The 15,981-nt window shown below is 33.0% G+C and overlaps 1 protein-coding gene across 5 annotated transcripts in view; it reads left to right on the plus strand.

Annotated features, from left to right (window-relative positions):
• The first annotated feature begins 7,090 nt into the window (after positions 1–7,090).
• LOC130449908 (neurogenic locus Notch protein) overlaps positions 7,091–15,981 on the plus strand; it is a 239,375-nt gene continuing 230,484 nt past the window's right edge. For 4 of the 5 annotated variants that reach the window (XR_008910506.1, XR_008910505.1, XR_008910507.1 and 1 more), the window contains exon 1: positions 7,113–7,378. Coding sequence is in view for 2 of the 5 variants with exons in the window: in XM_056787984.1 (XP_056643962.1) it covers positions 7,291–7,378 (88 nt within the window). In the remaining 3 variants the exon portion in view is untranslated. Of the gene's footprint in view, positions 7,379–15,981 lie in introns of all 5 variants that reach the window. The other variant, XM_056787983.1, reaches the window with a different exon arrangement.

Raw genomic sequence — 15,981 nt, forward strand, 5'->3', positions numbered from 1 at the left:
ATCTTATCACAAGTAGTTCCATTAGAAAGAGAAGATCGAGATAGAGATAGAGACAAAGAGGGCAAAAAGCCATGTGCCGAAGGGTGCTTTTTCCCTATGTGTGGGCCCTTCGTAGGTCGATAGATTGACTAATTTTAAGCAACTTTTATTCTATAAAATTTTTTTTCTAAAGTTTTTACTTTTAGAGTTATTAAAGATTGAAATTGCTCATTTTTCATTCGCGTTTTTCATGAATAACTCCAAAAGTTTTCATTTTATCGGCAAAATTATACAGAACAAAAATTTTGTTAATAAAAAAACAAACAGATTTGTTTTTTAAGGACCTCTGTAAGCTCAATAATAACTGAGTTATTGCTCGTTGAAAGATGGATATTTTTGGGGAGCCCTTAAATTGGAAACCTTTAAACCGGAAATAACTAAATTAATCAAATTTTTGGAAAAAAACTCAAGAGATCTTTTTCAAAGCACTAGAAAAACCTTTAAAATGAGCACTGTCAAAAGTCTTTTGCATAAGAGTTGACTGATTTATAATAAAAATAAGGTTTATTCTTTTTTCTTTTTTTGAAAAAATGTAATAATTATACCCTCGCCATTACCACCCTAATTCAAATTAATCGTAATCCCCTTGCAATTAACTTCTTTTATGTATTATTGTCACGATTCATGTGATTTGACAGGTTTTGAATGCTTAGTTTAGAAAAAATGATTGATTAAATTCAACACTGCATTTTCGAAATCTGAAAATAAAAAGAATTTTTATTAAATAAACCAAAAACTATTCATGTTATGAGAAAATGTTTCCAATATTAATTGTAGGGTTTTACTTACCAAAAATTTTGAGCTTTTTTAAATCTACGTATCATAAAAATTGTAGGAGATACATTAGTTCAAATTTTGCATTCGCGTACCAAATGTGGCTACACCCTTTTCAAAACCGGGGGATCAAAAAAGTTTTAATTGATATGACGTTGAAGAAGGTAGTTGAAATCGCCTACGAAATGCTTTTTTAAAAGGATTTCTAGCTTAAAAATTGAGTTATAGTCGAAAAACCAACTGCTTTTTTTCAAAATTTCGGAGCTCGAATTTTGGAGCTTTGGAAAAAGTGAAACGTGGAGAATACAATCCATCAACAACTGGCACGAACAAGAAGAAGAAAAAGATATTAGTGATGATGAAATATAATTATTCAAAATTGTTTTTTATATTATTTTCCAAATGAAAAATTGTGTTGCTTTTAAAATGTTTATATTTTTTTATTATTTCCGTAAAAAAATTTTAACTGCAATTTTGAAATTTTTGGACATTGAAGTGGGGTTTCATAAGGGTTGAAATATTTAAAAAGCAACACTTCTTGAAAATACTGACGAAATATTCTCAATTCAATATAAATTCAATTTTGAATAATTTTTCATTATAAAAGATTCGCTGAGATAATTTTTCATCTTTTCATATGGGGATGATTTAGAGGGGTTATATGAACCTGATTGATCATAAACGTGGTTGAGAATGTCAACAGATTCACGAATAATAAAATTAAAATCCATTTTACCCGAAACATGCATAAAATCTGAGTTTCAAATTTGTTTTACTATAAGGGGTAGTTTACACCCTCCAAAAGATAAAAAGCTCGGCTTGGCACAGGGAAGATTTCATAGAAGAGGGTGAGTAGTGTTTGAATTCAAATTTTTATGAAAATCGAGATTAAAAAACTTCTTTAAAAAAAGCTTCCAATATTACTACCCCCAGAGAATGGTATTTGGAGGGGTTGTATGAATCTGATTGATCATAAACGTGTTTGAGAATGTCAACAGATTCACGAATAATGAAATTAAAATCCATTTTTAATTAAAAAGGTTCTTTATTCTGTTTATGATTCCCAAATTAACAATACATATAAAAATAACAATATAAAATGTGTATGCCGATGGTCTGGCGATCTCTACATGTATTGTGTGCGTCTGAAGTATTAAGCTGGCTCCTTGTTTCTTCAACATTATCCATACATTTTCGCTCTAAAAATAACTTTGTTCCTAATATATGTTTATGATTCCCAGCATCTTTCGACTGGTTTATCTCTGAAAAGCAGCTGAAAAACAGAGTTTCAAAATCGACTGGGGGAATATTTTTCGAGAAGGCAACATGACTGACGTTGTTTTATTTGATATTAATTATTGAAATATTCTATACATTTGTGATGAATGAACGTTTGGAGTTGAACAACCTTGTTATATGGTTAGCGACCCATGCAGAAGCCTACACCCACTATCTTGGATGTCTTCTGCGCGATTTGCGTCTTTGAGGCTCTTACGAAGATCGTTTGGCAGACAATAATTGTAAAAATTTGTAGAGATTTTTGTTATAAAGTCTTTAATAGTGGGTATATCGGCTTTGTTATATAACCACGTGTTTCTGGGTAGTTTGGGATAGCAATTATATTTTATCGCCATCCGTAAACACTTGTTCTGTATCACTTGCAGGGAGTTGAAATTGTGTTTGGAGCCGTTATAATAAACTGGGGCTGCGTATGTGAGTATTGGACGTATGATCTGTTTGTATATAAGTATTTTGTTTTGGCTTGTGAGATTACTGTGTCGGCATATGAGTAGGTACAGTTTGCCCATTGCAATCTTGGCTTTATGTATTTGTTGCATGATATGTGCTTTTGCATTTGTGTTGCCTTGTACAGTATACCCCAAATATTTCAGGGTGTTACTAGGTGTAATGAGGTGTCCATCTACATATAGCTGAGATTGCAGTGAGCAGTTTTTTCTAGCTATTCTCCTGAGTAATAAATACTCTGTTTTGGATGCATTAATGGCTAATTTGTGTTCGTGTAAATATGGTATAATTTTTGTGTTGATGTGATTTTGTGCGATGTCTAATGCGTGATCTGGATTCTTTGCTGTCGATACAAAACAGGTGTCGTCGGCATATATGGCGGTAAGAAGTTGCGGGGAAGTTGGTAGATCATGGATAAATATGGAATATAGCAAAGGAGATAACACAGAGCCTTGTGGTACTCCAGCTTGTATTGAAAATGGTCCGGCTGTGTGATTTTCTATTTTAGTGAAGAATTTACGATTCGTTAGGTATGAATTTAAAATTTTAATCAAATAGCTTGGTATACCTAATTTGATTAATTTGTGAACTAATCCCTCGGGCCATACGGAGTCAAATGCTTTCTGTATGTCGATAGTGACCATAATTGCTTTTTCTTTGTTTTGGAAGCCTTCTCTAATATAATTTAAAACTCTGATGATTTGAGCCACTGTGCTGTGACCGCTTCTGAATCCGTATTGCTCGGAAGGTATAGTATTATGTTTATCTATGAAATTTTGTAATCTTTTAAGGATTATTTTATCAATTACCTTTGCTATATTATTCAGTAGGGAAATTGGTCTGTAGCTATCCACATAATATGGTTGTTTGTTAGCTTTGATTATTGGTATGATGTTGGCAATCTTGAGCATATCCGGGTATTGACCAGTTTTAATAATGAAATTTATTATGTATGTAAGTTGTACTATTGCTTTTTTTGGTATATTTTTGAGTAAAATGTTAGGTATCCTGTCTGATCCCGGGGCTGTTTTATTTTTTAATTGTTGTATTGTGTTGTAAACTTCTGTACAAGTTGTTAAGTTTTGTGTATTTAAAGTGTTTAATGAATTCAGGTATTGATGAACTGATTGTGTGATATTTTGATGGTATTGTGTGTGTTGTGAATAATTTATAAAGTTGTTTTGAAAATACTCTCCGAACTTTTCCGCTATTTCCATTTCATTAGTAAACGTATGTCCGTTACTAATAATTTTATTAAATTCATTTTGTTTGAATCTGAGACGTTTCGCGATTTTCCATAGCGAGTTGTTTTCTGGTTGTAAGGTGTTTAAAAAATTGGACCATTCGTTGTTTTTGTGTTCTTTTATCAAGTTGTTTATTGTGTGTTGATAGTGTTTTAGTAGTGAATGATCGTTATCGTGCCTAGTTTGTTGCCATTTTCTCCTTATTTTGTTTTTTTCGTGTATTGTTTGTATGATGTGATCTGGGAGAGTATTATGGAATTGGGTTTTTGGTTTTAATATAGTTGATTGATTTCTTGCTGTGATGACAATATTTTGAAGATTTCCAATTATCTTTGTTAAGTGTTGTGTATTTTCTATTTTGTCTGTTATTGTGATGTTTTCATTTATGTGTTTTCTAAATTTTACCCAGCTTGTAGTGCTGTAATCGTATGTTTTTGTAATGACAGGGTTATGTATATTGTGTGAAAGTTTCAGATGGATAAGGACAGGATCGTGATCGGAGTTGAAGTCTGTTAGGGTTTTTATTTTGTGTATGTTGTTAATGTTTTTCCCTATGGCTATGTCGAGTGTGCTGGGAGTGAAGTTTGCGTATGGAAAATGCGTTGGTTCATCAGTATTGAATATAATACAATCAGAATTGTCACAAAATTTCAAAAGAGTATTTCCGTTTTTATTAGGGAGTTTAGCGTAATGATCCCACAGTGGATGTCGACAATTGAGATCACCTACTATTAGAACTTTGTTGTGTGTTTTTGTGATATTGTGAAAGTCCAATTATTTTAACGTATTACCGGGAGGATTATAGACACCGACTATTTTAATTTTATTATCTAAGAGTATTGGGATATGCTCAATTGATGTATTATTTTGTTGCAAGAGTTGGAAATTTATGCCTTTTTTGATTAACAATGCGATACCACCACCGTTGGCATCGGCGGGGCGGTCTTGTCTAATGAGACGATATTCTGGGTTTCCAAAGTTAATTGATTTATTTGGTTTAAGAAGTGTCTCGATAAGAAAGAAAATATCTGGTTTGTGAATGTCGAGAAAATGTCTGATGAGATGGAGTTTGTTATAAACTCCACGTACATTACAGAATATAATTTTAAGATTAAATCGTTTTTGAAATACTGTTCTACCACCTACCTGCCTAGATGTCATAGTTGTCTATATTAGTAACAAAGTTATTGTATATCGTAAATTTCTCCATTTTATTTTTTGCCTTCTTCATTTCCTCTAGTAGATCAGCAACGGCTCTTGTTAGTTCGTCCAAGTTTACCAAGGAGTGAAGTTCTTTGAACATGTTGTTCAGCTCGGTGAATTTGGTTATATCGTTGTTGGGTGGTCTGAGTTGAACGTTTGTTGTTTTTGATTGTATTTGAGGCTGTTCATTTTGGGGGGTTGTTTGGGGGATGTTTTTGGATGGGAGGCTGGGAAAATCTTCATTGTTGTTTCTTTTTGTCCATGAGTTGTTTGTTGGAATAGGAGCTGGGATATATTTTGTGGTGGTGGTGGTGGTGGTTTTGGATTTTAGATTGATTGATTTCTTTTCTTCAAGCCATATTTTCCTTTTTATGAATTCTGGACAAATTTCTGCGTTTGCAGGGTGGTCTCCTCTGCAGTTGGCGCACCGGGCAGGAAGCGATCTTTCTTTAACACATTAAAATCCATTTTACCCGAAACATGCATAAAATCTGAGTTTCAAATTTGTTTTACTATAAGGGGTAGTTTACACCCTCCAACAGATAAAAAGCTCGGCTTGGCACAGGGAAGATTTCTTAGAAGAGGGTGAGTAGTGTTTGAATTCAAATTTTTATGAAAATCGAGATTAAAAAACTTCTTTAAAAAAAGCTTTCAATATTACTACCCCTAGAGGATGGTATTTGGAAGGGTTGCATGAATCTGATTGATCATAAACTTGTTTGAGAATATCAACAGATTTATTAAGAATTCATTTAAATTCTATTTTACTCAAATACACGCTAAAATCGGAGTTTTTTATATTTTTTACGATAATAGGTATTTTTCACCCCAAAAAAATAAAAATCACCCTCGGCACAGGATAGATTTTGAATGAGGGGGTAAGTAGAACTTGAATACAAATTTTCATAGATTAATAAGCGATATATAAATAAAATAATAGGGGTAATTTAGCTATTAGTTGAATAGATATAAACTGTAGAAGTAAATAATATTTTCTATAAAATCTTGCGTTTTTCTAAGCCATATTTCTAACAAATTTGGTTTTATTTGTAGAAACCAATGAAAAAACATAAAAATATTGGTCACATGAAGTAATTAAAGCATTTCTCAAATTTATAGGTTATTTTGCGGTTAGAAAATCTTTCTCTCCACAAAGAAAGCACGCAAACAAAAATATTTTTGTGACCAGTGAAAGTTCTCCATTTTTCCATTTTTTTTTACGGAAAAAAATTCATTCACCAACACTTGTTTCACGTGGCAGAAAGAAACGAACTAAATTTATATACCTATGTATTTATAATTAGCAGATTTTTTTTGTTTTAGCATCTTCCCCGAAATTACCGAAATTCAGATGACGATTAGAAGCTTGAATATTTTTTTTATTCGCCAATGTTTATTTGATACTTTTGCCGCTTTTTTGTGTTTTCTAATAAAATTATTTTAAGCTAATAAAATTTTATTGACGAAAATTTTTAAGCGAAAATATACAAATATACAATAAACCCTTTAAGAACCTTTAATATTTATTAGTTATTTACGTGGGTTACTTCTCTAACCCGTGTTGATATTTCCGACTATGTATGATTCCGAATTCGCGATTCGGTGAATAACCCGCGTAAACCTCTCATCCTATTTTGACCTCAAACATTTCCTCACATGTAATTATTAAAAATAAAACAATCACCAGCTACAAATAGTAAACGATGAAAAAAGTCACATATAAAGTTACAACAAATTAGTTTTCGTTCCTAAAGCATCCTACTTAAGAGCTAAGTTGGCTAAGCAATTTTGACACTACGTCGTTCGAGAGCTTGACCACATTCCGACAAGTTGCACCAAAAAGTAGATCCGAAGAAACGTTGTCTTCGTCTAATATATTATAAATTAATTTATTATATTAAACTCAAATTTTTACGATTAAGAATTAGTTTTAATTATAAGGAATTAGTATTATATTCGATATATTTCTTTAAACGTTATATATATGGATAAAACAAAGTGGTATTGTCAGATTCTCGGCGTATGAAAATAAGGCCGTTGTCGGCCATCTTGTCGCGTCTGTGTCAAAGCTCCCCTCAAACCTCAGACTCGAGTTGACTACGGTAGAGTACGTATCGAGCGGTACTATGAGATAATACTCTCTGTTTTATAAACAATTTTATTTGTTTTAAGACTTATTTTGAAATTAAACATGTGTTTAAAAAGTGCAAAGTGAAAGATATATTAGTGATTGGTGCACTGAGAGTGATTTTTTTTTGTGCCCCATGAGGGATTTTAGTATAAAATGTGGTTTAACTGTACTAAGGAATACCACCAGTGTCTTTGGATTATAACGTTAACCATAGTTTCGGCCTTAGTACGAGACACAACAGGTGGGTTATACATCAAAATATTCAAATACCTGTGGATTTTACATCGTACTTATATAGAATATTAAATGTTTGATTACTTTTGTTCAGAAACTGTATTTCTGTAGCTTATAAAGACTGAAGTTCATCTCAATAGAATTTTATGATCAAATCAAATGAAATCTATTTTGTTAAAATGTACTTTTTGCAGAATTTATTGAGTTTTTCATATTTATATTTGTTTTTGTCACATGTTTAATACAGGGTTATCCATTGAAAATAATAATTCTAAAACGTAATTTGCAGGGCATATTTGATTTCGTTTCTGATTTGTTCATATTCTCAAAGTTTTTACTCGAAAATGCTTTTGACATTAGAAAATTGTTAATTTAGATTTCAATTTAATATTACAAGTAGAGGGCGCTAGTTACATCGTTTAACTACAGTAGAAGTTTTTTCTGTTTAATTTAAAAAATAATATGGAGCTGTAAATATAAAAGTTTGCTCATAGAATTTGGTATAATTTGGTGCATTTTGCATTTATGGTTTAGTTTTTCCACATCCTTTTTTTGATATTTTCATTATTTATCTCTTTTGTATGTTCATTATTCCATTTCTGTATTCTATTTTGTAGATTTTTGTTTGTGGTAGCGAATATTAGTTCGTTTATATAAATTGATCTCAATCCGTTGTATTCTATGTGTGTTGTCTTTCCTTCTTTATTCACTGCTTTAGTTAATTCGCCAATGACTAGAAGAAACAGTAAAGGGCTTCTCAATTATAAAAATAGACTATAAACACTCTCCCTAAGGTTAGAAACATGTCGGTGTTTTCAATATTTGGTTAATCATATCGATTTTTACAAATAACCAGGTTCCAAAAATCTAATTATTGTTGGTATATCGTCAGAAATATCAATAAACTAGCTGACCCTGCAGGCTTCGTACTGCCTCAGTCGATAATTAAAAGACCTAAACTTTAGTATAAAATAAACTCAAAACAAACAAAAGCAAATATTTTTTTATTAAATTAAATAAAAAAAATGCTTAGTATGAATGAAGTTTTATTATTATTTTCGATTAATTACACATAATATTGCTTGCTTACGAACCAGGATTTTCCTGAAATACTGGCTATTTATAAGGTTTCAATTTGATATTGAGAGACAGACACAGTTATAATAATGTTAATAATGTTAATCAATTTAAAGCTTTCTGGAAAACTATTTTGTGGTGCGTAAATAAACTGGCCTTGCGATTTATTTATGGTCATCGCAAAGGCCAGACCTAACGGAATATGTAAACGTTTAAAATCGAATGGAAAATCCATAATTCAAGACCAAAATCGGTCAAGTCGTTCTCGAATTTTAGCGAGACTAACAAACAGCAATTCATTTTTATATATATAAACTGTGACGCTGTGGAGTTAAAAAGTCTAGATATGAAATATTTTCACGTTTATATGGACCGATTCGTTTTATCATCCATTGGAACTCAGTTTATAGAAAGTGCGTAAGATATTTGACTTTGGTGACTTCAAACTAGCAGTGGAGGAAGCAAATTCCTCAAGGATCAACTTCAAAGAAATGCAGATGCGTGACTTTTTTGAGAGGATTGATGTTTCTTCTAAATCGAAACTGTAGGAAAAGCCAGGTGTACCGGAAATTGTAAACGTTCGAAATCGAATGGTAAATGTGTTGGAATCATCACCTTTTTCACAGTCGAGGTTGATTAATATTACGCAGAATGATGATAACTGATCCTACTTTTAACTGCAAATTGTGAGATGGTAATCCAAGCAATTCTAGTGAATTTAAAAACTGATTTAAAGGAAGCCAACTGTCCCGGAAGAAAATTCTGAATGGTCTGGAAAAGCTCGTCTTTTGAGTCCGTGATATGACAGAAAGTGTGAATTTCTTAATAGACTGGAAATTGAAAATCATATTGGAAAAATAGGTTTTTTTGGATTTCTTCGAAATTGAAATTTATCTTTTGTTAAGCTGGGCTAAATCACAAAACATAAAAATTTGTATCGAGAATTTTTAATCTTTTACAATAGTTATTTTTATGCCGAGAACTGAAAGTGCTACTTTGTTGGACGAGTCTGAAAATTGAGCAACAGACGAGTCCAACAACATTTTTCAGACGACGCATAAGATCCAAAACTTTTTCAATTACACTAAGGAAAGAAAAGAAAACTTCGGATAAAACAAATAATTTCAAAAAATTAAAAAATTTAAGGTTATGCAAAATCATCGAAGTGAAACTGTCAACTGTCAAAATTGAAGTGGCTAGAGTTACTCCAAAGTGTTTTGCAGTACGGAACTGTCACTTTCACTGCATGGAACACTCAAAACGCAACTTTCAGTATGTAAAAGAATACAGATGGCGTTGTCTAAAAAAGTCATTTTACCTATCCCATGGCACATTGTGTGTGGTCACTATTTTAGAAATAATGAGAGGTCCACCATTAAACAAAAATTCTAATGTTTCCTTTCGGAACCGTTAGGAATACACCCCTAACCAATACTCCAATAATTGTCTCAATCGCAAATTCGATTTTATCACTCAATATTTCCAATCCATAAGGACGTTCTACTTGGCATCTTGTGTTAAACAACTTTTTGATTGCTTATTTTAAAAACAGCTTCTGCAATTATAAATGATCGACTATAATAACAGTTTGAAATAGTTGATGCGCATTGAGCCATGATTCTTCATCTGTAGCCTCGTGGGTCAGAGAAAGTTGTGAGAATAAATCTTAACAGAGAATAAAATGGAATATATCGAGTTGTTTTTATTTCCATTTGATTTTTGATTTATCATTATATTCACACGTTAATGTCTTTCTGTTATTTGCTTTTACAAAGAGTAACTCATTAAATGAAATTTGTTTTTTATATGTGAAAATTTCTATGCCTCAATTTACACATATCGTAACTCATTAAAAATAGTCTTCAATTTTATGAAGATTACAATTATTGCTTCACTTTCTTCTAATCATTTTCTCTTTGTTTATTTACGACGCGGTACGTTTTTATAATAAATACCCCTATAAAATTGGCTGAACAAATTAAAAAAATATTTATCGTATCAAAAAAAAGCAGACGGAACTGGAATAGGAATGTACGGACCCAGAACTAAACATTCTGAAAGTCTGAGCAGCACACCAAACATTTTGCAACAATCTCCAATATCATAAAATCCAAACTGGATTTACGGAGACACCGGAGTGATGATGAGCTGACCAAAGCGGGGACAGACAAGCCCTTCATGAGTCCATGAAACCCTTCTATGGTATCAGCTATAGAACAATGGAAAAAGCACTGGAAAATAAGGTAGATATAAGCAAAACCAATTATTGGGACAACCTAGGCTGAGACAGACAAATACTTTTCTGGGAAACTATTACCAAAGTAGATCTGGTGTATGTATCGGGAGTCTCATCAAGGCTCTGTCGCCTCAACAAACACCTGAAGACGATAGACCTAGAAAATAATGTGGCGTGCAGATTTTGTTGAAACCTCTATCCACTACAGAACTCCAGAGCACTGTACCTAGGTGCGCATGATATAGAAGACGAAGATTTGTGGCAATTAAAGCCATCCTACATTCTAGACTTTTTTAAAGGAGTGAGATTGATAGATCAGCTGTAAACACTGGGTTCTCCGGTATCGCGGCAAGAGATCCTTTGGGCCGCGGTGTATACGAGACCTCAAATGCATATATACATACCTAGGTGTTATTAGTTGCGTTAAACAAATATTAAGTGCAGTTATAGTTTTCGAAAAATTTAAAAAAAGGTCTGTGCGATTTATATTTATATTTTTCTTTCACATTAAGTGCAACAGATTATTCCATATTCAATTTTTAACCTTCAAAAATTCCTTGCTTTCTACAAATGGTGGATCTTGATGAGACGGGTGCTTGTTGCAAAATCAAATCGATTTTAAATAAGATTTGACTTTGAAACATGCACAAGTCTCATCAAGATCCACCACTTCTAGTGAGGTTATCGAAACAAAAGTCATTCAAAAAATTTTGAGTTGACCAGAATGTCTTGCACTCAATAAGCACTTACTTCTCGTGTGAAACAGAAGGGACAAAATTATTTTTATTTAAATATGGGTCGCCAAGTTTCAAAAACCTGGCTGACCTTTTTTTTATTTTTTCGAAAACTATAAATTTACCTAATATTTGATTTGCGCCCCATATTTTTTTAGTTGGGCCAGCCAATTTTATAGGTTTATACATAATAAATAGTATGGAGTGTGATGAATATAAAATTCTGTAAGCAAAATGAAGATAATTCAACAGTAATGTTAATATTTTTACCAATTTAAATGAATTTCCACATTTTTTTCTATCATCCAATGATAACAAATGTTTTTGATGATATTTCTTCCCCTTCATTCATTTAAACGTGATTTCAGGATTTCGTTAAATATTTAAATCTTGAATATCTTAAAACAAACTCTTGGTGTCATACCCTTTTGTTCTCAAGGTTTTCAATTGTACAGGGTGACACAAAGTTAAAAATATAACTCACTCTCATGGAAATAAATAAGGAAGAGAAAGCGCATAAGTAAATAAATTGTCTCCATTAAGATCCATACACTTTTGCATCAACAATTCCGATCGAGGTACCTCCAAAATTGGGATTTGAACGCACCAACCAAATTGTTAACCTCTTAATTTATTTTTGATCTGCTGAAACAAGAAGTCATTGGGTGTTAAACAAGGACTGTACGACGGATGATCCATCAATCCATTGACGTTTTTGTTTAAACCGATGTGTGAGAGGGTCATTAACACTAGACAAGTCATAGTTCCAAACAGATTTTTTGGAAACTTGTTAATAAAAACTTAAGACAACGTTCTAATCTGGATATTGGGAGTACTATATGTACAATCCCAAATTTATTTAGCCTTGATTATGTCCTTTCGAAAAAAAAATCGTAATTCGATTAGGTTTATTCTAAAAACTAGACAGGAGTTCCCAGTTTTCATGAAAATTACCCATACGTATTTAACTAATTTCAGCTTGTTTTGATATACCTAAATAAGCTGTATAATACTGAATACAGCTTACTTTCAGTCTCCGAAGACGATAAATCCTCTTTATACAAAAGGGTTGGGAGGAATATTTAGCAGAGTGGGTTTCAAATCCAACAATACATTAAAACAATTTTTGGGCAATCCTAAGGATAAAATGTGACGGAAAGTATATCGGGTAGACTAAGAAATACGTTATTGTTCGGTTTAAAGAACACAAAGCTCATTTGAAATATGGACGGACCGGAAAATCAGGAATTGTCAATCACGCTGCCAGTCACAATCATTGCATAAATATTAATAATGTAAAATTGTTTAAAAATTCCTTACAGCTCACTCTATAGTTTAATAGTCAAAGAATGAATATGAATATTCCCGTCAAGGAGTTTTTTCCCGCTGGAATTAATTTTCGCGGGAGAAGGTTTATTGGTGGGAAAATTTAGTATAAAACAGGTAAGATTTTAGTTAACCTTCAGTCCCTGAAGACGAAAACTTGGTTATCGAAACTCGCCTCAGACAGTGTAATTGCGAGTGTTGGTGTAAACAATGTGTTCAGTATGAATATCGCCAAAGGTTCCAGGAATTACCAATTAAGCTGAAGAATAATTAATTTGAAACGTTTTCAAAAACTTATGGTAACAAAAAAAAAAGAAAATTATAATGAGGTTCCCGAGATCTCAGGGTTATATTTCTGTATATAATAGTAACTGTTAAACACCAAAGGTTAAAAAAATTTCTATTAAAAATATTATGTAATGATTATCACCCTGTATTAGTGAATATTATTTGTGCGACATTTTTATTCGACGTCTACCATTTTCATCCCTACTTTTACTCTCTCAAATTTACCTACAACCCGAATAGCATTGAACCTCTTAAACACATATACAACCAAAACATCAAAGGTCTACACAAACTTAAAAACACCACCTGTCTGAACCGTTAACGTCTTCTCTTTTTCATAAAAGTGACATATAACTATTTCGACTATATTCTTTATGTACGATAACCATAAGGTTCGTATTTGAATACAGTCGCGTGTGCTCCCTGTTCTTTACTCACGTTATTAGTTTCTAGCAAACGTTCACTGGTGGTTGTGAATAGCACTGCATTTAGAGAAAGAGGGAGAATACCAGAGGCGTAGAAATATTTTTTTTTCAAACAGATGTAATAATAAAAAAAGCGTTTCAAATTGATTTACAAAGTGTTCTTAACCTTCCGTCAGGCGCGTTTACTCTATGAGATGAGTAGAACTACCAAATTTCTGTGTTTCACAACAGAAAGTAGAGCCTCCAGTTACCTTCTCAACTGATTTCTTAGAGCTAGAGACGTTACTCTACCCGGCTAAGGAGTGATCGTTTCATCTCGTTATCAATTATCAGAGAATCAAATTTCTTGGATAATCACTCGATTTGATAATATTAACGCCAAAAAAACTCAAGAAAAATTGGTACCTGTCCACGATACAGTCCAATCATTTGTAGATAACTAAAGTTTTCCCTATTATGTGGATCAGGCAATGCTATACGAAGATATTCCAAATATCGCGCAGCTGTTAAATTTCCCCTGACGACTTCTACCAAAACATAATTTCTTGGGGCGCAGGGTGTGTTTTGTTTGAATCCAGTGGGGGTTTTCCCAAGAGAATTGCGTCGATTTACTGTACTACTCGAACAAAACGTTGACTCATCTAAAGATACTATTTCTTTCCTAAATTTGTTCTAAAGGTCACATGAGGTAGCGATTCAAACTTTAATACATTGATTTTGGCCAATACCCTTTGTGGATTTACTTCATAATTTGTAGCATCGTCACCTCAATTAGTCCACCACTGCGATGCTGGTCTTCGAAGGTCGTACGGCCTCGTTTAAATTCTGCTACCCAATATTTTATTGTTGGTAACGAAGGAGCAGTCTTATTCTGAGTAGAATCTAGCTCCGCTTTTATATTGGTGGGTCTAATGCATTTCAAATAAAAGTATTGTATCATATAACGAAGACCAATTTTTTCCATTTGAACAAATTCACTGAAAACGTTCACTATTGATGGCCACCAAACAAATACTATAAAACGTGGCGTCTTCAAACTTGAAACATATGTTGTGTAAGCAAAATATCTAACTTTGGATCATCGATTAGTCATGGTCTTCCAGATTTTTGAAAATCCCTCGCCTACAATAACTCCGCTTAGAGACGAGTCTTGTGTTTCGTTTCGTTAAATTCTTCAGTCTACCTTGGCTAGAATTTTCATCCTTTCTCTTTCGGTTAAAATAAAAATAAATGTAGTTGATCTCTCAGATGAAATGTGTCCGACCAGGTTACGAATCATAACGCGCCTATTAGAGGGTTAAGAATTTTTACGCTCAAAGTTTAGGGGTTTGAAATAATTTACTTTACTTTAAGGAATATACGAAAGGTGTCTTAAGGCAGTCACGCACCCGTCGTCATCGGACGCAGCGTTCGCAACGGATCGTATTTATTTAGACGGCTGCGCACACGGGTATGTAAGCTCCACAAATTACCGATTCCGAGGTCTCTCGCCAGTCGTGAGTTTGAGTGGCATCTTGTGTCGTTGTGGTTTGGTTTTTCGAATTAATTCGAATCAATGTTTTTAATCAAAATCGGATAATCCGATCCGTCCGATGCGTGCGTGTGCTCCGACAAGTGCATGACGTACTACTACTCATCGTCAAGGAGCAAAAGGCGCCTGTCGGTGTTTCAGCAGCTGTTGTAAATCGATGAGGTCGCTATCCTCATTTGGGCTTCGTTCTATTTTATTAACGAGGGCGCTCATTTCGTTATTGGTTATTTTTGTAGCTTCTTCCCATCTATTGCAGACAGTTCCTCTACATATTCGTACATATCTACCTCTGTTCCTTTTGCTTGTTGTATTATAATTGAATGCTTGTATGGTGATGTTTGTTGTTGGCTTCCTACCTATCAGCGTTTTCGCTTCGTAATCGTCTATGCTAACTGATGACAATGACTGATTGTTTGTCCTTTCTTTCCTTCCTGCTATTTCATATTTCTTATATAGTCATCCACTATTTATATTCAAGACGCAATAGAAAGAGAGATTCGTTGAAAAATTTTTATGTAGGATAAAGGAAATTTTTTTATAGGAAAAAGTTGCCCTTGATATAGCCTGAATAAATAGCTTTGTTCGCTGGTCTGATTCCGAATAAGTTTGTGAAAAGGAAAGAAACGTACAGGGAACGAAGCAATAACAAATTTAGAATTTCTGGAACCGTGCGTTGGTGATGTTTATACTGAATACACTGTTTACACCACCACTACACCAACACTCACAATTACTCCGCTGACGCGCGTTTCAGTAACCAACTTATCGTCTTCAGAGACTGAAGGTAAATTACCTGAAGACGATAACAGTAATAACAAACGAGTGTTGAAAATTTGTGAAAGAATCTCAGTTTAGTTAGTTTTTAAGACTTTTTCTCATTTTTGCATTTTGAATAATGAATTGGGATTTTTTCCAATTATTTGATATCTTGAGACCTTTTACCAGAGAAATTAGAATCTATTATCGCTGAAGTTATTTCTGGATAAGATTTCA

This window comes from Diorhabda sublineata, chromosome 10, assembly GCF_026230105.1.
Source record: "Diorhabda sublineata isolate icDioSubl1.1 chromosome 10, icDioSubl1.1, whole genome shotgun sequence".
Classification (NCBI taxonomy): Eukaryota; Metazoa; Arthropoda; class Insecta; order Coleoptera; family Chrysomelidae; genus Diorhabda; species Diorhabda sublineata.